The following is a 21,928-nucleotide window of genomic DNA, read 5'->3' as shown; positions in this document are numbered from 1 at the left end:
GCAAGTACCCATGCTTGAGACACATTTGAGCAGAAAGTTGTGCTGACTGGCTCACCCTGGGAATTCAGAGACATTTCTCACAACCTTTGCTAAAAGATGAGCAGTCCTGGTTTGCTGCTGATAGCTCCGAAAGCCTCATGGTCCCCATGGCCCAGCATGCAGCTGATTGGACTATAACTGCTGGATCTACACTCATATGTCATACATGCTTCCCAGATTTTTCACATTGGAGTTAGGAAACTGTATTTTGGTTTACCCAGGTGTCTCACCTAGAAAGCAACAAGCCTCTGCTAGCAGCCAGTATCGGTTACCCAAGGGAAAACACTGAAATCCCTCAAACCAAGCCAGCCAGAGTCATCAGCTCAGCTGAGTCTGACATGCTTCAAATATTCCATGGCAAGCTGGGGAGCAATGTGAAGAGATACTGAGCTATTGTCTGTGTTTCTGAGTCAGCTGAGTACTGTCTGTCAGTCCACTATTATCCCTTAGTCTCCAAAATTCTGGCTTTGATTTTTCCCCTTTTCACAAGCTGAGTTGCATTGGTGTGCAAAACCTTGTACTGATCTTGGACCTTGGCTTCTTTGGAAGTATTCACCTGACCTCCAATCACTCTCAATAATGATTTAGCTTTCTTCACACAGGCTTCTTACTTTGCTGGGAGATTTTGTAGTCTTAACCTGAATATCTTTTCTGGTACCATGCATCATCTTGTAGCGTGGCAAAGAGTCTGTGGAAAAAGGTGAAAAACCAAGCTCTTGGACATGCAAGACCCTTGGAATCGAAGTGATTTAGTGAATAGAAGCAATTGAATCAGCTTGAAAGCTTACTGCCACCAAAGGTGAAAAGTATCTCATAACTGGCTGAGTCTCTCACTGCACTATTCCCTGAACCACTTGGACTTGGTAAAACAGTAAAAAACTTTCCACATTTTTTCTCCTCTATTAAAAAAAACAATTATAGTTGCTCACTAAAGAGTGTGGAAAACATCAGGTTAGGTAGAGAACAAATGAAAAATGAGTTTCTGGGGCAAGGCACTGAAAGAAAGAGCCCTGGTAAAGAAGAGCACAGAAGCTTTTGCCCACATGCAAGAGCATCAGGTGTTGCTGTGCTGGACTTGTAAAACTGTTCCCCCAAACCCACTGTGAGGTTTCAGGTTGGTCTTGGCTAGTCTGGTTTACATTCTCCAAAGTGTTTTGTGCAGCTGCCCACAGGTCTTAGTTGCTAAATAGTAAGTTGCAAAATGCAGTCATTAGTTTTCTTTGTTGCCCCCACAGCCTATGCCCAGGTATCAGAACACTCCCTGACTGCTGCCTCTCCACCCTATGGATTACATACCAAAATTAATCTTCATAGTAAAGTGGTTTTAGTCACCTGTTTTACCACTGAATCTTTTCAGAGGACCTCCTTCTCTCTTCTCATCTTATTTGTCATTTTGGCTCATTTTTTTTGTCTTAGCCTGTTCTTTACAAATGCAGGGGTTCTTTTGTGTTGGATATAATTGCCTAGGAGATGTCATCTGTGATTGTCACAATGGTTCTAAAATCTTTTCCTTGCCTACTTGTAACTTTACCTGACTTTAACCATTTCATTAAAAACTGAACCACTTGTTTCTAAAATTAAATTCCATCACAGAGAAAACATTTCTGCTGTTGGCATTGGTTAGTGAGCTAAGAAAGTTATCCTGTTGTGAAATAAGTGAGCTTACAGAGTGTGTGTAGCCTGATAGAAAGGGTGTTTATGAAGTCATCTCTGTACTGTTTGTACATATTTATCTTCACAGCAGTCCTATTACGAATATTATCCATGGTCAGAAAAAATATATTTTGAATTCTTTGGAAAAATTGTTAGAGCTCTAAAGGAAACTGAGGGTGCTGAGGAACTGTTAAATTAGGAATTGTTAACGGCTGTTATAAAATAATTAACAGTAAGAAATCATGGACTTGGCTGGAGGCATTTGGTTTCTGGAGCAAATCCAAAGGGTTCCAGGGATCCCTTCTGCTGATTGCTCAGGATTTCACCACAATGAAGAGAGGACTTCCCATTTCATTCCTTAATGTTTTAGAATTGAGGAGAAATGCTGTTAATAGTAAGTAAATAACACTGACAGAATGATTTCTTCAAACTGAGTTGAAAGCTTCAGTTGTTCACTTAAAGAGAGTATAGTTGATCAAGACTTTTTTGACTAATAAAATTGGAAATTTAGACAAGATATCTTTGTTTCTCTTACAGCAGCTGTTTTGCAGTAAATACATATGTTAATTATATGATATTGCTGCAGCCATAACAGTGAAATAATTCCAGTCTGTTTTATGTTGCTTAGAGAAGTTGAAAATACATTGTTCTTAAACCCACTCTGAAAAAATGCAAATATAATGATTATAAGGCATTCCAGCTATCTTTTAGAGTTATTTTTAAGAGAGATGCTGCCCAAGTTTCTTTTCTTTTCTTTAACCAAATAAATCTAATTAATGTAGTGTTGGTTTTCACTTTCCTTGTAAAGTAAGATTCATGTGCATTTAGGTAGACAATGAACAGTCATATCCCTGATGAGCATTTCCATGAACTGAGTTGTTACTTGTTGCATCAAACAGCATGTGCAGGCATTTACCTCTGGATAATCAGGGCTGAAGTAACTAAGCCTTGAGTGTGAGCATTCCTAAATTATTTCAGGTATAATGCAAGCCTTGCTTACCATGGTATGTTGGAATATCTGGGACATTTGTACTGAACTCAGTATTTCAGGGTGTTCTACAGTAATGCTTCTTGTCATCGTCTTGAGTAGATCAGTGTTAATGATCAAACTCATGAGAAATTCCCCTTTTTACCTCATTGTTCTAAGTTGTATCTATTCCTGTGGTGCATTAGCATGACCCACATTGAAATTGTGAAGGTGGTAATGCTTTCTGATTATTTTTCTGCTGCTTTAAAACTATTGGGAGTATTGGGAGAAACCCAAGCTGTCATTGGAATGAGTTAAGAATTTAAAATCTGCTCAGAAAAAGTTTAGCTTTTTTTTTTTTTTTTTTTTGGTGACAGTTCCACCATAGAAGCCTGTGCCAAATGTCTGGGGTTTTGTGCATCTGTAAGGTAAACCACACCTATATATCCAGAGTCTATTTCAACATGTTCCAAGGAAACAACAAGCCAGTGTGCTCTGCACTTGTGGCACATGTGACATGCCAAGCATTACCATGGGGTCAGAAGGCTTTCTAATTCCTTTTCCTTCCAGAAGAAATGTGAATGCTACAGTTGCATGCTTCCTATGTCTCAGTGGGGGAAGATCCTTTCCAGCTGTGATGCCTGATAAAAAATTTTGTAGAGCTGGAGCAGTGATGGCAGTAGTACTTGAGCAGAGCAATTGAGGTCCTGCATATTAAATGAGGTCTTCTGGCCTCTCTGAGGATGAGTAAGGTGGTGCTAGTAAAGATGCTGAAGTTCAAGAATCAATAATGGATAAGGTATCTGTCATTTGTCCAAAAACAAATTTAAAAAATTGATTTTAAAGATCAAGTATCTGAAATTAGAGGAGCTTATGGATTTTACTGGAAGGATTGTTTGTTTTAGGGGGGCTTGGATTTTTGTTTTACTGATATGTGTCTGTGAAAGAAATAAAGTTTTGGAAACATCTTGTAGTGTAGCTGGGGACTTACAGTCCATCACAGAGGCCTATTCCATGCTCACAAGTAATATATTTTTTTAACATAGTGTTACCAGTTGTTGTTTATTAATTTTCATTGATTGTTGCCCTGCTCTGCTCCTGTCAGCCAGAGAAAGAGCTTAGCATGCATGCTATCTAACCTGCTCCCTGATCATTTACAAGTACATCCAAAAGAGGACCTGGGAAGCTCCAGGCCCATTAGTCCTATTCCAGTCCATGGAAAGAGTTCTCCTAGAAACCTGCAAGGCAAAGGAAGCAGGGGGTTGGGACAAGCCAGTGCAGGTTTACTGAGGGCAAATGATGCCAGTGATGCTGTGCAATGAAGGCAAACAGGATCCTGGGCTGCATCCATGGGGACATGGATCATCCCTCTCAGGGATGTCAGGCCATACCCTGCTCTGGTCCCCAAATTCAACAGAGATGCAGGGAGAGTGGAGAGCACCTAAAGGAATGATGAGAACCCACCTTGTGAAGAAAGACAGAAGGGGTTTGGTCTTTTCTCCATGGGGAAGAGAAGGCTCACAATTTTCCAGTATTTATGGAGGAGGAGGGAGGCTCTCCCAGTACATGGATGGTGCCACATTGGAGAGGACAGGGACAACTGGTACAAGGTGCCCTGAGGGAGGTTTCATTTTAATACAAGAAAGAAATACCTTACTGGGGCATCTAGTGGAGTCTCTCCCTTTACTAGAAGTTTTCAAGCTGTAACTGGACAAGGATGCTGGATAATCTTATCTAGGCTTTTTTTCCCACAGAAAAATGGACCAAATGATCTTTCAGGGGTTCTTCCAACCTGGGCTGGTCTATGATTCTGTGGTTCTGTACTGAACATTCAACTGTGCTTATGAGTTAAGATGAAAGATAATGCACTCTGCCCTCTGTCACCTTCATCTCAGTCTTGACACCTTGTAGGACTGGGCTCTTAGTTTGGCATTGATCTCAGCATCCCTGGTAGGGGCAGACCCTTTCTGTGGTGGGCATCTCCTCAGTGCTGTGCACATAAACCTGTGCACATCTGCTCAGTGTCTGCTGCCCCTGCCCTTGGTGCACTGCACCTGAGGAGACTGCTAGTATGTGGTTCTGCCAGGGTCCCAGCTCAACCTCCACACAGAGCTGAACGTGGTCTTCATAAATGAGAGAGATTTCATGATGAAACTCTAAACCTAAAGCAGTCAAGTGACAAGTTTAAACTACCATATATTCAAATCCCAGATTATCAAAAAGGTAAATTCACTGCATTAGCCTATTTATCCCAGTGATTACTGCTACTTAGAAGTGAATTGAATGCAAGGTATCTTTCTAACAAGAAAGACCCTTAGAATATGTCACTGTGTATTCCAGTCTGTAACTTTAAATTAGAAGCAGTGCTTCAAAGTTGTTATTTTATTGTTCCTGCTGGTCACTAAGTACAGCATTTTAAAATGTGACTACATTCTCAGCAGTAATTCACTTACTTTGAATAAGCTGTGTGTTCATGAGGCTATAGGTTTGCATTCATTATTGGTTTAGGATAAACAAAGCCCTTATTCTTCAAGCAGGATATCTGGTATTTTGTCTGAGGCCATTTAATTTTTGCACTTTTAGGGGTTTTTTTCATGGAACTACTCGCTCTTTCAGTAAAGGTGGTGTTTGTGGTTACACCACATCTGTTTCCTGTTACAGCCTATATTCTCAGTGTGATTTGCAGTATTCAGAATGGCCTCAGAATGTGAAACTCACACCACATTGTGGTTAAAAGCAGCATAAAACCTCTGGAGACACTGCCTCATAGCAGCTGAAAGTGGGTTTATTCTGTGGGGGATTCTGTGGGGCTTCACTGTGAGGAGCCTGATCCATGTGGAGTTGGGGAAGGGGAAAGAATCCAGCAAGGATTATAGCCTGGGACTTGGTTGTTGTCTGAGTTTGAGTATGTGAAAAGATGATGCTGAAATCCCTTGAAACTGGTTGTGAAGTGATTGTTCCTTTTTGCTTTATTCTTCTTGAAGGTATCACCCCTACATCCCTTGCCACTTCCCTTCTGCCTTACACCAGACTCTTTGATTCTGTAGCCAATGGATGTAATTCTATTGAAATCACCTAACAGGCAGCCAAAGTCAGTGCAGACAACTTAGTGCCATGGAAATATACATATATATGCTGGTAGCTGGCTGCTACCATGTATGTGTGTGTGTGTGTATATATATGTATATGTGTATATCAGGTAAAATTGCAGTGGGAGCAGAGTGGCAGGTATGTGTAAATACTTTCAGAAAACTGCATGTTTTGTCTAGGAGATGTAAAGCAGTCTTTCAAAATAGCCTTTATGTGTCAAACCTAAAAGCAGATACTTAATCTTTAAGTCCCTTCTCTTTTCCTGACTCTTTTCAGTATAAGGGGAAGCTTATTTGAACATCTCTTAAAGTTTGCCAAAGAAAGTTCATCTCCCACCACACACTTTCCAACTAATTTTCTTTGCCAGTAGTTAAGCACTCCCTTAAATAGAGAATTTTCTTTCTTTTTAAATACAAGGCAAAAAATGTAATTTAAAAAAATGCTACTTTGTGTGGTGATGTTTTATTGCTTTTTACTGTGTGGTTTTAGTTGGTTCACTTTTCAACATCCTTCCATTCTGTTTATCTTCTTGGTCTGCTCAGCAAGCACTAATTGCCATGTATTAATTAGTTGCAAACAAATGGTTTATCTCTGTAGTTTAAGGGGGAGGGGGAACAAGTCACCACAGACAAGTCACCTATTTTTGAGATACATATGCATTAATGCATTTGTAGGAGCATGCTGTATATTTTGCTGGACTGAAGGGTTTTGGTAAGCTAATTCCATCAAGTAATTATAACCTTTCTTCAAAAGTAAATATGGAGCTCATTCCTACAATCCAGCAAATATGCAGTGTCCCTTTAGGGAAATGTGCACATAAAGATTCAGTTCCTATTTTAATATACTGAGAGTAAGTGCCAAAATGTTGGGAAGTTTGACAAGGTACAGTTTTAAGGAGGAATTGAATTAGTGTGAAGGTTATAGCATTTCTTCCACTTTTTAAAGGCAATTTATAAATATTTTATTATACTGTGTCCTGGGAAAGGTGTATGTTTCAGTTCCATTTCTCTATTGCTTTCCTCTCTTCTCATATGTGTCTGTGTAGGAGTTGCTCCAAACTAGCCTTTACATTTCTTGTGATCTGGGAAGATATTTTGGCCACCAGCTATCATCAGTCTAGTCTGAGGTACTAAACCAGTTGATCCTGAAGGTTGTCATTGCATAAATCTTTGGGTTTGAGCCATGGGAAGGATGGGAAGCCATATAGATTTGTTTGTGGTTATCTCAGTTCCATAAGTGAGAGAGATTTGAAAACAGTGGTTTAATAAACCACCCCTTTTCCAGTCATTCACTTAGAACATGCTTGGGTGGTGGGAAGGATGCTTTAATGTTTCAGGAATTAGTATGCTACCTTGGATTTTATGAATCACATTGTTTCTGAAAGTGTTTATATTAAGGTTGGTTGGAGTTTTTTCCTGATTTTGGAAGGGTGGTATACATACTGTAAACTTAAGCTGTGGCCTTGAAACAAGTAGAAATATTTCAGAAGGATTTTTTCTGAAAAATTGCAGCACTGAACCATTTTTAAGCTTGTCTTAAAACACAGGACTCTTTACTCCTGTCAGTATGGTACATTTTATAATAATACTTGGCATTCATAAGGCACTCACTCACTTGAACATGCACACATATGTTTAATTAATCCTTTCAGTTCCTCACTGAGGAAGTTAGGTATTACTCCTTTTCAGCAGTAGAGAAAAATGACACAGTAAATTTAAGTGTCTTGATCAAAGGCATGCAATTATTTACAGACTACAGCTGTTCCTTGTAGTAAAAAAAAATTACTGTACTTAATTTTGAAGAATGTAAAACTGGTTCCGTATTCAGACTGGGGACTATAAATATACTGGGGAATATAAATATACTCTCTAGATCTTCTTCACTGTTTGCCTCCCAGTATTTTTGTGGGGTCTCCTCTTAATGCTCTCTCTAATATGGGCAAAGCTCACTTGGGAGGGACTGTGGACTAGAAGATGCTGAGCCAGAACGCCTTCGCCATTATAAATTTGTGTGAAACACAGTGACTCCTCTTTAAAACTGAACCGAAACTCATGTCAGAAATGAGAGAGTCATAATAGAAGTAACTATTATTACATAATAATAATTCCTAAAGCAAAGGTAATGAGTGTTGTGTCAGAATTCCACATTAAGATCTGGTTACAAGACTAACCTCTAAATAAGGCTTTTAGAGTAAGTACCTGTTAATAAAGAGTCTCTTCTGTTTTATTAGGGTGCTGTGTAACATTAATGGCATTATAATGCATAGGAGATTATTTTTTAATTTGAAGTCTGAGCATGAAGTAGCTAGTTTGTTAATCTGCCAAATAGTGGCAGGTTTATTCTATATATCTAAAAAGTTTGTCTATATTCACAGGTCATGAATGCTGATGGAACTGGTAGGAGAGTCCTGGTGGAGGACAAGCTGCCTCATATATTTGGATTCACTCTGTTGGGAGACTACATTTACTGGACAGACTGGCAGAGGCGCAGCATTGAGCGCGTGCACAAGTGCACGGCAGAGAGAGAGATCATCATCGATCAGCTGCCCGATCTGATGGGCCTGAAAGCCACCAACGTCCACCAGGTCATCGGTGAGTGGGCTGCTAATCAGCCAAGGGACAATGGGAGAGAAAATGTCAGCAGTGCTGTCCTGCAGAGTTTTAGAAATGGGCAGATTTCAGTCCTATGGCAATGCAGGCTGAAGCTTGATAAAGTGAGTTAGTGTAGCATTGACATTCTCTGAAAAATCCCTTTGCCCAGGATTTTTCTCCTGGGAAGCTGAGAAGCTTCAGAGAAAAAGAAATCAATTCTTATCTCATTTGCTTCTCCTGTGTTTTTCTCCTTTGGAATGTGTTTGGAGATTGTTTACCCACAGGTGATTGTTTCATTGGTTTCTGGTGTGAGTTGTTTGACTCATTGGCCAGTCAGGGCCAAGCTGTGTTGAGACTCTGGAAAGAGTCACGAGTTTTCATTATTAGCTTTTTAGCATTTAGTAAGAATCCTTTCTGCATTCTTTAGTATAGTATAGTATTCTTTAATATAATATAGTATGATAAAATAATAAATTAGCCTTCTGAGAACATGGAGTCAGATTCATCATTCCTGCCTTCATTGGGACATTTCCCAGGAAATACAATAGGCTAGGTCTTCTGAGAGGAGCTTCAGCTCTATAGCTTGGAAGAATATCAAGCTGAACATGTGCTCCCAGTATGCAAAAGCTAAGAATGAGCCAGTTTCAGTCCATTCAGTAGCTTTTACATTAATATTAGAAAATTATCTTTAAAAATACCTAGAAGTACTTCCTGCCCTGTAGTGTTTGTGTTGTAAAAAAGCAGCATCTAGCTTTAAATTGCCTATCCTAGGCTACCCAAGCACTAGTAGCAGTATAATTGTAGCATCACAGAACTCATCACAGTACCTGAGTATCCTGCTATGTGGATAAGGCTTGCAGCTTCTCGCTATCTGGATTGTACTGCAGGAAAGGAGTAAAATGTAGTTGATGTGTATCTTTGTGTGGCAGATGCCCCAAAGTACCATGTTTTGAATGCAGCCCTCTTTGCAACTGTTTGGCCAATTGAACTCCTTAGTGCCAAGCCTCTCTTAGTTCAATTTCCAGCATGTACATAAGTGAGTATTGCAAAGAGCTGCTTCACTTGCATCCTGGAGAGACCATTGAATGGATGTGAAAATAGCTCTGCAAGTTTTTTACCTGCAGGAATGCAAGGGGCTATGTAGCTGGAGCAGTGTACTGTAAAAGGCAGCAGAACATACACCTACCATGCATTCAGTGCTTGTGCTGTCAATTGGGATCATCAGTAGCTGTTGAAGCCCAGATCCTTTTCCCAAGTGCTGGGGTTGTTTCTTGCCGTGAGGAAAGGAGAGTAAGGTCTGTCTAAAGGATTACAGGAAATGAATGAAAAATAATTTGATCAGAGAATACAAGGAGAAAAACTGCATGTTTGCTTGGAGGACTCATAGTGTGGCTGATGCATGTGAGGACTAGCTTCACCTTTCACCTGCAGGCAGTTTGCCATGGTTGCTTTTCCTCTTGCTGCCTGCTTAGGTACAAACCCCTGTGCAGAAGACAACGGCGGCTGCAGCCACCTGTGCCTGTACCGACCCCAAGGCCTCCGCTGCGCCTGCCCCATCGGCCTGGAGCTCATCAGTGACATGAGGACCTGCATCGTGCCAGAAGCTTTCCTGCTCTTCTCCAGGAGAGCAGACATCAGGCGCATCTCCCTAGAAACCAACAATAACAACGTTGCTATCCCGCTCACTGGAGTCAAGGAAGCTTCTGCTCTGGATTTTGATGTGACAGACAATCGCATTTACTGGACTGACATTTCATTGAAGGTAGGGATTCAGTCCATGTTGGCTGTTATACTCCTTGAGGTGTTTAAGAGTAGGTTGATTATTGGGGTTTACAAAATTCAAGGGATATGTAAATAGTTTCCTTTTTAATTACATTTTCTGTAACTGACTTGAGACATGTGCCAACAATAACTTATAGACTTTTGCAATTGGAGAATCATAATAGTTAAAAGCACAAAGTTTAAATGAGTCTGCAAGAGGTGACTTGGCTGAACTCCCTAAGCATGATATTCTTTTGAGCTGCATAAGTGACACACATGAAGACTCATCTGTAAACTGCCCTGTAGTGTGCTGTCACAAACTGGCATAATTAGCAGGTTGTGTTCAAACTATGAAGTAAACCAAAATCAGGGATTTGTTAACTTCTGATTGGTTGTGAGTATGAGGAGTGTGTGCAGATAAAAATATTGAGGACATGGAAAGGTAGCTCATGTTTGCCAAAAGAATTCTGTACTATTCTAACATTTTCAGGCTTATCAGGGAATGCCTAAACTCTAATATATTATTAAAATGGAATTGTGGCTGTATCTGCTATCACAGGCTGATCCTGATGGCAGACTTTAAAAGTCTTTTGAATAAAAGTCCAGGAAGAGATTGTGTTTAGTGAAATTAAATTTAGCCATCAGTACTGAAGCTACTGAGCTCATCAGTCGTTTGGTTGTTTTCTTCTATTTGCTGTTCTGTCCTGCACTTTTTTCATTAGGCTGCTTTAAATAGTGTTCCGTGCTATAACATTGATGCTTTTGTATAGCCCTGGGAGAGCCAAAATATTTCCCCCTCGAAGTTGGCACTGAGTTATTAAGGTCACTTTGTCATGTAGATGCTTAATTCAAACAGACTAGTTATCCCATTTATTTCCCCAGTGAAATGCTATTGTAATTGACACAGAATACATTCACAGAGCGCAGTAAATCATTACTTCTGAATAGCAGCATTGTTTGCTTTGCAAATAAGTAGCATATTGTAAGATCCTCTTTCCTATGAGATGTCTAAAATCTGCAAGTGTTTAAAATCCAACAAAGAAAACGAGCAGCCCAGTGACAGACTGGTAAGTTTTCTAATTTGCCTGTGTATCTTTGCATCCCTGCAGACCATCAGCAGAGCGTTCATGAATGGCAGCGCGCTGGAACACGTGGTGGAGTTTGGCCTGGATTACCCCGAGGGCATGGCTGTGGACTGGCTGGGGAAGAACTTGTACTGGGCTGACACTGGCACCAACAGGATCGAGGTGTCCAAGCTGGACGGGCAGCACCGCCAGGTGCTCGTCTGGAAGGATCTCGACAGTCCCCGGGCGCTGGCACTCGACCCTGCCGAGGGGTAACTCACTGATTTAATTCTGTGCTTGTGAACAGGGAAAAACAACATTGTCATGCTTCCTCTAGGGCATGGTAGTTAAGCGCTGCCTGTAAACCCTGAGAGAACTGAGCTGGGGAATGCAACCTGGTAATTTAGAGAAATACACTCTTAGTGTCCTGAATAATCGTTAAAAATACTAAAAAAAAAAAAAAAATATCAGAGCAGCTCATTAGAAAGGGATTTATGTTTAGTTTTTTAATTAACCACAGAATCAAAGTAGTTTTAGGTTTATGGAATTCATTAATCAGAAAAGGACTATAGCATTGAAAGGAATATATTTATCATTTTAGAAATTAGGATTCTTTTTATCACAAGTTAGGGTCCAATAAACATATTAAATGATTTAATTTGAGAGTGGGAGAGCAAAGTTTATAGTCTGAGCATGAGGAAGGTACTCATTTCTTCAGATAAGAAACCTTTTAGTTTGTACAGACAAAGGAAGAGGGACAGAGAAGGAGCAGAAACAATTATATTCACCTATGCCCCAAATGAAAGATTTTCTGAGAAGAAACTTCTCAGCTGGATTGAAGTGGAATAGCAAAAGTAGGGCAATAAACAGGGAGAGGGAGGAAGGAATGGGGCAAATCAAGCCAGCTATTCAGTTTCTGAAATAGCTCTTCTACCCTGAAACACTCACTTGACAGTAACTAATTACTGCAAAAACTTTTTGAGGTTATACCAATATTGCATTATTTTTCAAATGAAGGAACTTCATTTACAAGGGTTATGACATGATCGCAGTTCCCAGTCACGCTGTGAGAGCTACAGCAATACAGAGAACTTGAAACATATTCCTTCTGTTTTATTTCAACAAAGTGGTGGCAATGGTCACCTCCAGTGGGATCCCAGATTGGATTCAGCTCAGATGTGCCAGGGGTTGCCTGGATGAGAATTCAACATCAGATTCTTAGATCCATTTACTAATTTGTAACAAAAGGCTGTGATGGATGATTCTGGTTTTATACTGGAAGTAGGTTTTTCCCAAGGATTATCATCATTCAGTGCTTTGTGTCTTCATTACAGATAAGAAAAAAAATTACTTGGGTCAGAATGCCCCTTTTTCCTTACAGCAATGGCGTAGCTGTATACTTATATATGTATATATACTTATATAAATACACATACAGTATAGTTGTACTTTAAATGGAAGTTTTCAAGGCATTGCTGCCATGGGGGCAATTCCAACACTTTGCTCCGTGCTGTGACTAACTTGCAAAATTTATACACAAAATACTTGCAAAATTTTTAAGAAAAATTTGCAAGTATTCCTGGTGTCTAGTGAATTTCTCCCTGTTGATCATCAGTTTCTGAAGCAACTTTTCCTATTGTGCAGTTGGTTGGAACTGAAAGACTTCCCAAGGGTTTGTCACTAGAGTTATTAAAACCCAAAGGCATAAATATTGGATAGCTGCCTCTCACTTTTATTTTTGAATGGTATCAGCTTCATATTTTGGAAGAAGTTACTAACTAGCCATCAAATATATAATAAACACATATACATCCTACTCTACTGTGCAGTGCCTAAAGAAAATGTAAACATGTGCAAGTCTATCCTTCTTCCAAATAAGGCATAAGCTGGCATGTGAGTATGTAATAATTGTATTTTTGCTCCAGTGGAAATGCCATACAGATTTGTGTGTCTTGTGTACATGGCTGGTTAACTTGGTTGTGTGGACATGAGTAGTGGCACCTATTAACAAAAGTACCCTGCAAATCTACCTTTTTGTGTTCCTTCATTTGAGAGACAACTGACTAGAAATAGAAGATAAGTGCTCTGCAAAACCACCCTGCTAAATAGCCAGGTATAAATGAAGGTGCCTGACTGCCAGCCTCTGCCTCTTAAATGACATGCCTGGATTAGTTACTAGCAAAGTGCTGTCACACAGAACTTGCTGGTGAAAATCCAGGTCCAAGTGGGAAAAAATATTGGAATCTTGTAAGCATTTTGAGGAAACTTGACTCACTTTCTTGCCTCTACTTTGGAAAAAAAAGCCAACCTAATTTAGCACAATGAGTCTTAATAAATGCTTGAATTTACAGCTCTTCTTTTTCTCTTGTGCTTTCTAAGGATTTTGGTTTTGGTTTTCCTCTTGAGTTCTCTTGGATTGAATGCAATTATTTTTCTTTCAGGTTCATGTACTGGACTGAGTGGGGTGGCAAGCCCAAGATTGACAGGGCTGCCATGGATGGCAGTGAGAGGACCACGCTGGTGCCAAACGTGGGGCGCGCCAACGGCCTGACCATCGACTACGCCAAGAGGCGCCTGTACTGGACCGACCTGGACACCAACCTGATCGAGTCCTCCAACATGTTAGGTGAGCCCCAGAGCCCTGGGCAGCATCCTCAGGGCAGTGCTGCTTTTTGCAGCTCCCTCGTGGCAAATTGTGGCTTAAATAATGCAAAGTTACACATCATAAGACAGAAATAAAATTTCCCAACCTCGCACGCCTTTAATGTTTGCTTCTATAATTCATGTTCATGTGACACTGGTTAGCAAGGCCTCAATTTTCTTGTGATTGGGTTGCTCAGAAAGTTAAAATTACACTAGGTGTACACATTTCCAGTTATATGTAGGACAAAGATATCATCTTGCAGTGTTTTGGAGGGTCTTGTTTTGCTACTCTCAAGAGCACTAAAAAATACATAACAAAGGTAGAAAGAAAGTCAACAAGAAGCTAACATCTTATTCAACATGCAGTTTAATACAATTTGGTTTTATATCTTTGTAAGTATCCTCAGGCATTTTCTCCCCCTGTATTCTGCATGTTAAGGACCTTTTCCTGGCTAGTGCTTATCAGCAGGAGAGTTCTCTTGTGCTGGGGTCTGTGATGATTTTATAAACTGGTAATTGCAGCTAAATGGAGGTGGAATATTTTGTTCTTTCACTGTTCCAGAGTACTGTGTGGGGAACCTAGGCCCTCTCAGATTTACACAGTACCTTGTTTTAACTTCTCAGCACCCACAGGAGTGAACTGCCTTGTTGTGTGCTAAATTATTCAGATTAGCATTAACAATAGTCAATATTTAAGCATTAATAATTAGCCAGTATTTAATGCTAAAGAATTAGTCTGCTTTAAGCAGTATGCTTGCAGTAGTGGAACAAAGCTAGAAAGATCAAAACAGCATAATGCAATATGGGAATTGTGTGATAGAAAAGTTTTTCTTCAGCTTCTCATATATTTTGATGTTCTGTAGAGGCCTGCTCCATGTTTCCCTCTGAAATGTGGGATTGGAAACAGCATTAGAGCCTCTTTTTCCCTGTGCCTGTGGCTGGTGACAGCGGAGTGTGGGGCTGTGCATCCTTGACTTCTGTATGCAAAGAGGGAATGACTTTGTGCTTCATAATCTCCTGTTCATTTTGTGTGATGACCACACAGCAGGAGATACCATGGTAATGAAGTAGTTAATAAAACAGTTGAAATAATATTCCCCTGCCATGTCCTGCTTCTTAAGGTCTCTTAACATTTCCATGGTGTACACAATTAGCCGTTCCCTGTCCTGACTTTCTGGCTGTTCTGGAATGTTGTGACATTCCATAGACACTTTATATTAGCCTTGTACATTTAATTTTTCTCATAAGGTAATGGAGTATTTCATTAACTTCATAACAATTTTCTTTTTATAAGCAGTAGGAAAAGTGTGCTGCAAGAGATGCTCAGCTGGAAATAGTGTTAGGATCCTGCATTAGATTGAGAGGCATCCTGTCAGTTTTGGGAAGGAGGGTGTTACCATTATATTTTTTGAAAAATCCCCTTGCCGAGGATTCTTCTCCTGGGAAGCTGAGAAACCTCATAGAAAAAAGGAAAACAATATTATCTCATTTGCTTCTCCTGTGTTTTGCTGCTTTGGAATGTGGTTGGAGATTTTTAATCCAACATGTGAATTGTTTTGACTTAATGACCAATCACAGTCCAGCTGTGTCAGGACTCTGGAGGGAGTCACAAGTTTTTCATTATTATCTTGTTAAGCCTTCTGTCTGTATCCTTTCTCTATTCTTGAGTGTAGTTTAGTATAGCATAGTATAGTTTAGTGTAGTTTAGTATAAGATATGATATAATATATGATAGGATAGGATATGATATCCTTCTAAAAACATCGAGTCAAATTCATTCCTTCCTGCCACAGGAAACCCCAAAAAATACCACAGGAGGGAAAGGACAGAATCTTTCTGAGAACCCTGATAATTTCAAAATTTTCTTCAGTAAACTACATTTTTTTTCTGTGAATGGAAAGCAAGATTAGCACATTTCTGTGATAAGCTGAGATTCCTTTTGACTACTGTACATTACTTTGTAATTTACTCTTGCAACGATGAAATATAACTTTAAAGTAATTGTGTGGTAACCTTTCTGGGCAGGGGACACGTTCAACAGTACGTGTACGTTACGTACGTTCAACAGTACGTTCAACATCTCTGCTTGTGCCCATGTAACCCCACTTTTCTGTGCCTTCTTTTTGGACACAGGCCTGGACCGTGAGATCATAGCTGATGATTTGCCTCACCCCTTTGGCCTGACCCAGTACCAGGATTACATTTACTGGACAGACTGGAGCCGGCGCAGCATCGAGCGCGCCAACAAGACCAGCGGGCAGAACCGAACCATCATCCAGGGCCACCTGGATTACGTGATGGACATCCTGGTGTTCCACTCCTCCCGCCAGGCGGGCTGGAACGAGTGTGCCTCCAGCAACGGGCACTGCTCTCACCTGTGCCTGGCTGTCCCCGTGGGAGGCTTTGTCTGTGGCTGCCCAGCTCACTATTCCTTGAACTCTGACAACAGGACCTGCAGTGGTAAGCCATAGGGGTCTCTCGCTGGTCACAGTGACCCCAAGATACATTAGAAAGTCTCTTTTCCCAGCCTGGCAGTCGAAGAAGGAGTCAGAACTCTTCATTTCTCAGTCTCAAGGTTGTTTATTGTATCTTATCCATAAAATTGTTTCTCCTGGCCTGCCGAGGTCCGCTCAGCAAGACAGTCAGAGGCACTCTGCCTGCCCCCTGCACCCCCATTCTAAAAACCCCAAAAATCTATTTTTCACCCCATGATAAATTCACTATCATTCTACTTAAACTTTTGTGGCTTGTAATTCTTCATATAAGGTTGGTAATTGGTTTTTCCAAGGGCTAAATCAAAGGCACAGGGGTCTTGGGCCCTATGCCAAGGTCTCTGAGCCCCCTGGGCAGGGGCTTGAGTCCTCCAGGGCAGCCAGAGGAATTTCCTGGGTTCTGACAGTAAGCCATAGGGAACGAACAGGAAATGCAGGAGCACATGTGTTTAGTGACCCATGCCAGCATTGTACTGGGAGGAAAGAAGAGTTTACAGTTTTCCAGTTGTAATATCTTACTGAGTTTTAAGACAACATAGGAGGTTGAAAACAAAAAAAAAACAAGAAAATAATCTTGCAACATACCAATATCTTAATTAAAGAAGAAGAATGGCTGTTAGTGAACTTTTCTGGTGGCTTGGCTACATCTGTATAAACACAAAAGCTAAAAATGTTTTGGTTCTGTGTCTCTGTCAGACCCTCTTCAAGTGCTTGCTTGCTTGTTTATATATCTGCTTATATATTCCTAGTCTTGCCTGGCATAAAGGGTATGTGATACTTTAGTCTGGATTCTGGACTTTGTGCAGCTTTTATGGGGTCAGGATTTCATTCTGCAGTAGCTGTGTTTGCTGGCTGTTGAGGTGCTGAGGTGGGCCACTCTCAGACCTCTACAAGTGTTTTTCCTCAGTGAGGATGGGTTGGGCTCCGTGGCTTCCCCAGCAGTCTGGTTCCTGATTTCAGTCCAGCCAAGCCCCATTTTTCTTTATTGTTGTGCAGAATACAAACCACAATGCCCCTCAGGCTGTGTGTAATTAGTTTCTAACCAAATAATTTATCCATCTCTCAATAACTGGCTGCAGTGAAGCTCTCATAATTTTGGCAGCGACTCTGGATGGCTGATTTCCACTGGTGTCATTCACATTAGTCAGTGGGTGAAGAGATTCCTGGTACAGAGAGACAGATTGTATCTCATCCACATTATGCATGAGTAGAGACATCCAACTGTTGTCTTAAAGCCAAAAGCTGGGCAGATTGTTGCACAAATGCCACCTCATGGCATTTTTTGAAAATCATGCTTTTCAAAACACTGTGCTTTTCTACTCCCCATGTGTTCTGTACTTCTCCTCTCCTTTTTACTAAAATGGCCCCTTGCACGATAGCTGGATTCTTGCACCCTGATACTTTCACGTGTTTGTGCAAGTTAGAGGCACAGCTGGCATCTCTCTGATAGTGACTGTGATCTTCTAGGTGGAGGAATTTGACTTTGAGTGGAGAAAAAGTAGCAGAAAAATCAAAGGTCATGCTTTTCTTGCAAAAATGCTCCTGGAAACAGAGCAAGGAGCAAAATATAGGAAATACATTGTGAGCAAATAGAACCATTTCCCCATGGTACAGTTCAGGGCTCTTTGTGTGGTATTAGGAGTTTTCCTCTGCTATATTCAAACCTGGGAAATTTCCAGCTTCTCATTTGTAGCTAATTGGAGATTTAGGCCTCTCTGTGTATATTTTAATTCCTTTTTTTGGACACCATAATTGGAGCATGAATTGTTTTAACTTTCTTTTGCCTGTATTACTTGCTTATGTACCCCCTGAACATTATTAGTCCAGGCCCTGTCTAGAGGTCCTCCCTTCCAGAATCCCCTGCTCATGCATGCATAGGTTCTTTTAATTATACTCTGGTGAGATCTCTTCAGACCTACCACGTGTCACGAAGTTGGAAGGCAGGGTTACACAGGAGACATACTCAATGCACTCCATTTGCCTGCTGCCAAAAATACAGTTAAAATATGTGACTATTGGGAGGGAGAATGATGAAAACTGGAAAGGGATTTCTGAAATTGGTACTGTTTCAGAGATGTGGAGTCTCAAGGGGAGAAATTCTACTGTTGCTTTTTATAATGAGCCATCAATTCAAGGTTGTAAGCCAGGCAGTCTTAGAAAGTGAGAGGGTATCTTTGGGGGAAGAGTAGAAATAATTTTAGGTGCTTATATGTTTACCTGCATTGTTTTACCTTAAGTTTTTTCCCTTTCCATTTCTATCATAATTTCTTGGTAAGAATTCTGATGTTTCTGAATCCATTATTTTGCTGTACACATTCATATAAACTTGTCTTCACTTTATTTCTTTTTGTGCTTTCTTACACAGTTTAGAGTTAAGTAGAAGGCAGCTTAAATTATTGGAGAAGTGCTTGGAGGGAAAATAGAGATTTTCCAGAAAGCAAAAATACCTTGCAATTAGGCCTGATTGTTATAGGATGTTAGGAGAGAGTGTTGGTTTCCAAGGAAACTCCTCCCTGCCTTTTTTTTTTCCCAGCAGTCAGAATAGCTGTTCAAAGCCTATGCTAAAATAACAAAGCAAGGTGATGATGTTCTCTAGGAGACTTTTGCTTCCTCCCCTTTCCCAGGTGCTGCATTACCTGTTTTACAGGCTGGTAAATGAATGCAGTGTCCCACTGCTAATCTCTCTACAGTCTTGGGCTGTAGAGAATTGATTGTACAAACTTCAGGGAGGCTTCAAGCTGCATTTCTGGCAATTTGCTCTTGTACCATCTTGCACAGCAGTGGCTTCAGGTAGAGCATTATTGAAAAGAACCCTCTGAAAAAGGAAAATGCTTTCACTACCTTCTCTGATTTCTGACCCCGCTATGTAATACAAAGATAATTTTTCTCAATGATGTATTAAATGTTTTGTGTATTTATTGTAAGTTACAGCTGGTAAACTACAGCTGTATGGGGTGTTGAAGTCTTACCTTCTGCTCTTTGATGGTATTTCTAACTACAAAGAACAAACATTTGTTCAGGAAATTTTTGCAGGACAGAATATGGGATTTCTTTTTCTCATTGCAGGTTGTCACTCCCAGATAACCACCTAGAAATAGTAAAGATGCATAGCTTTGAGAAGAACAAATGCATTTTTCTCCAAAACACAGCCTTACACACAGTTCAGAAATTTTCCTATGAATTAGCTGTTTCATTCCAGTACAGGCAGAAAAAGGATTTGTAGGAATAGGACTGAACCACTGTCAATCTCTTTTCCCTGAAACATCTAAATAAGGAACCAGTGCTGGCTTTTTCTTACCTTCCTCTGCACGTAGAAGTGCACCTAGCAAAGGGGTCCACTTCAATACAGTGGAGCTGCATTTCCCTGAGACCCCTTTAGAAAGAAAATGGACAGTTCTTTGAGAGGCATAATTGACCATTCCTTTTTGAGATGCCTTTGACAGAAGTCTTCACATTCACAAGTCCTGCCACTTAAAAAATCTGATCTTTGCCTATCACATTCACATACAGACATCTATTGTAAAAAGAGTTAATTTGAAAGGCTATTCGTACTCAACAGAGATTGGGATTGTTATGTTTTGATTTTTTGTTTAGTTTTGGCCAAGGAAGAGGGAAAAGGGAAATAAATGTCTGGTTATGGATTGTGGTTGTCATTCTTAAACATAAAAATGTTATTGCCACGTGTAACCCTTTCAACCCCTTTTTTTTTTTCAACCCATGCAGCTCCTACCACCTTTCTGCTGTTCAGCCAGAAGAACGCCATTAACCGCATGGTGATAGACGAGCAGCAGAGCCCGGATATCATCCTGCCCATCCACAGCCTCCGCAACGTGCGCGCCATCGACTACGACCCCCTGGACAAGCAGCTCTACTGGATCGACTCTCGGCAGAACATCATCCGCAAGGCACAGGAAGATGGCAGCCAGGTATCCTCAGGGGGTGCTGTCAGGAGCCCTCCTTACAAATGGGTTTCGTGATGCTTCGTGGATTGCTCTCAGAGTGCAAAAAACCACCGTGGTGTTTTTAGCACTATTAATCAAAAACAAATGTGCCTTTATTGAATGACCATAGAAAAATGAGTTGGGGAGGAATTGGGGGAAAAAAGGGAAGAATAAGAGGAAAAGAGGGTGGAAGAGAAAGGAAGGTGTGTAGGTACCAAACGTAGAATGGTGAAGTTTAGTGAGGTTAAGTGTGACCAGTGACTGCTTATTCAATTTTGCATTTTAAAATAGATCTTTTCTTCCTGATTTTTTGAATGTGAGGCAAGCGAGAGACTAAGATGAGCAACACAACACAGGAGAGGTGCCATATTCAGTTGAATTTTAAGAGTGTGGTTTCTGGTGGTGGGTGTGGTAGTAGTTGGATCCTGCTGTATGCCCTTCAGCCTTGACTCTTAATTTAGCAATGCTTTTAATTTTGGAATATCTAAATAATACCCAAAACTAGTCAAAGCCACCATGTTTTTGCCAGCTTCAGCAGAATAAGCAAATGGAAGACTTGCAGGCACGCCATTCCATAGAGGTGACAAGCCAAATAAAGTTAGGCAAATTTTCTGGTGAAGTTTAATTTGGGGATGAGAGGGTAGATGTGCTGCTCACTTCATAACCATGGCTTCCAAAATGTTTATGTAGGCCATGTTTACTGATTTATTAATCCTCTTCAGAATTTTAGAAAAGTCTATGAAACATGTTGATGAGGTTCTTTCTAAAAGTAGTAATAATTAAAAAAGAAGAAAAAGGCATGCCAACTCCAGAAGTCTAGACCACTAGAAGGCAAGACCTTGAACAAATAAGGTGTTAGCTGGAAGTGCTCTGAAGTCAGTGTTGTACGCTAGCTGATGTCCTTTCCATCTTTGGCAGAGCTGCCTTCCATTTTATTAACCACCCTCATGTCCTCCAACTGAGATGGCAGCAATGATAGAGAAGAATGAGGCCAGCATTCAAGTGCTCTCTGGCCTCACTTTGCCTTTGTTTTTCTCTGCTCAACTGCAACTTTGGGAATTAGTGGTGGTCCATTTCTATTATAGAGTGTTAAATGTGCTGGGTTTGGGTCTTTCCAAACTGAACTCTTGAATTGTCAAAAAAGTAGAGGAAATACAGGAGCTGACTCTGGACCTTGAACACAGAGACAATTTGGACTTACTGGTCAAACTTGCAAAGTTTTACAAGCTGCAGTCAGCTTGTGTGATTGCCATTACAGCAAACTATCAGGACTAAATGTCTCTATCTTATCAAAGGTGTTGGTGTGGCAACAGAACCTGGGTCTCTCCTTACTTTATGCTAATATTTTGGCTGTCTCCTTTTTCTGAGCAGTAGAAATGGTGCATCCATGGCAAATAAAGTTATTCACATTGGATTAAGATGTGGTTGTTTCTCTTTCCTTTGCAGAGCCTCACTGTTGTGACAAGTCCAGTTCCCAATCAGAACCTGGATATGCAGCCCTATGACCTGAGCATTGACATCTACAGCCGCTACATCTACTGGACCTGCGAGGCCACCAACGTCATCAATGTCACTCGCCTGGATGGGAGACCCATGGGAGTGGTGCTCAAGGGGGATCAGGATAGGCCCAGAGCCATTGTGGTCAATCCAGAGAAAGGGTATGTGGGAAAACTCAGGCCCAGGGTTT

The 21,928-nt window shown here is 40.7% G+C and overlaps 1 protein-coding gene across 1 annotated transcript in view; it reads left to right on the top strand.

The window, feature by feature from the left end:
* Positions 1-21,928, top strand: part of LRP6 (LDL receptor related protein 6) — a 114,836-nt gene that overhangs the window by 75,229 nt on the left and 17,679 nt on the right. The window contains exons 8-14 of the mRNA XM_066549626.1: positions 8,124-8,340; positions 9,813-10,102; positions 11,211-11,437; positions 13,607-13,791; positions 15,942-16,268; positions 20,024-20,226; positions 21,688-21,899. Of these exons, the coding sequence (XP_066405723.1) occupies positions 8,124-8,340; positions 9,813-10,102; positions 11,211-11,437; positions 13,607-13,791; positions 15,942-16,268; positions 20,024-20,226; positions 21,688-21,899 (1,661 nt within the window). The remainder of the gene's footprint in view (positions 1-8,123; positions 8,341-9,812; positions 10,103-11,210; positions 11,438-13,606; positions 13,792-15,941; positions 16,269-20,023; positions 20,227-21,687; positions 21,900-21,928) is intronic.

Source organism: Molothrus aeneus, chromosome 5 (assembly GCF_037042795.1).
Source record: "Molothrus aeneus isolate 106 chromosome 5, BPBGC_Maene_1.0, whole genome shotgun sequence".
NCBI classification, from domain to species: Eukaryota; Metazoa; Chordata; class Aves; order Passeriformes; family Icteridae; genus Molothrus; species Molothrus aeneus.
This window is presented reverse-complemented; position numbering and strand designations above follow the sequence as displayed.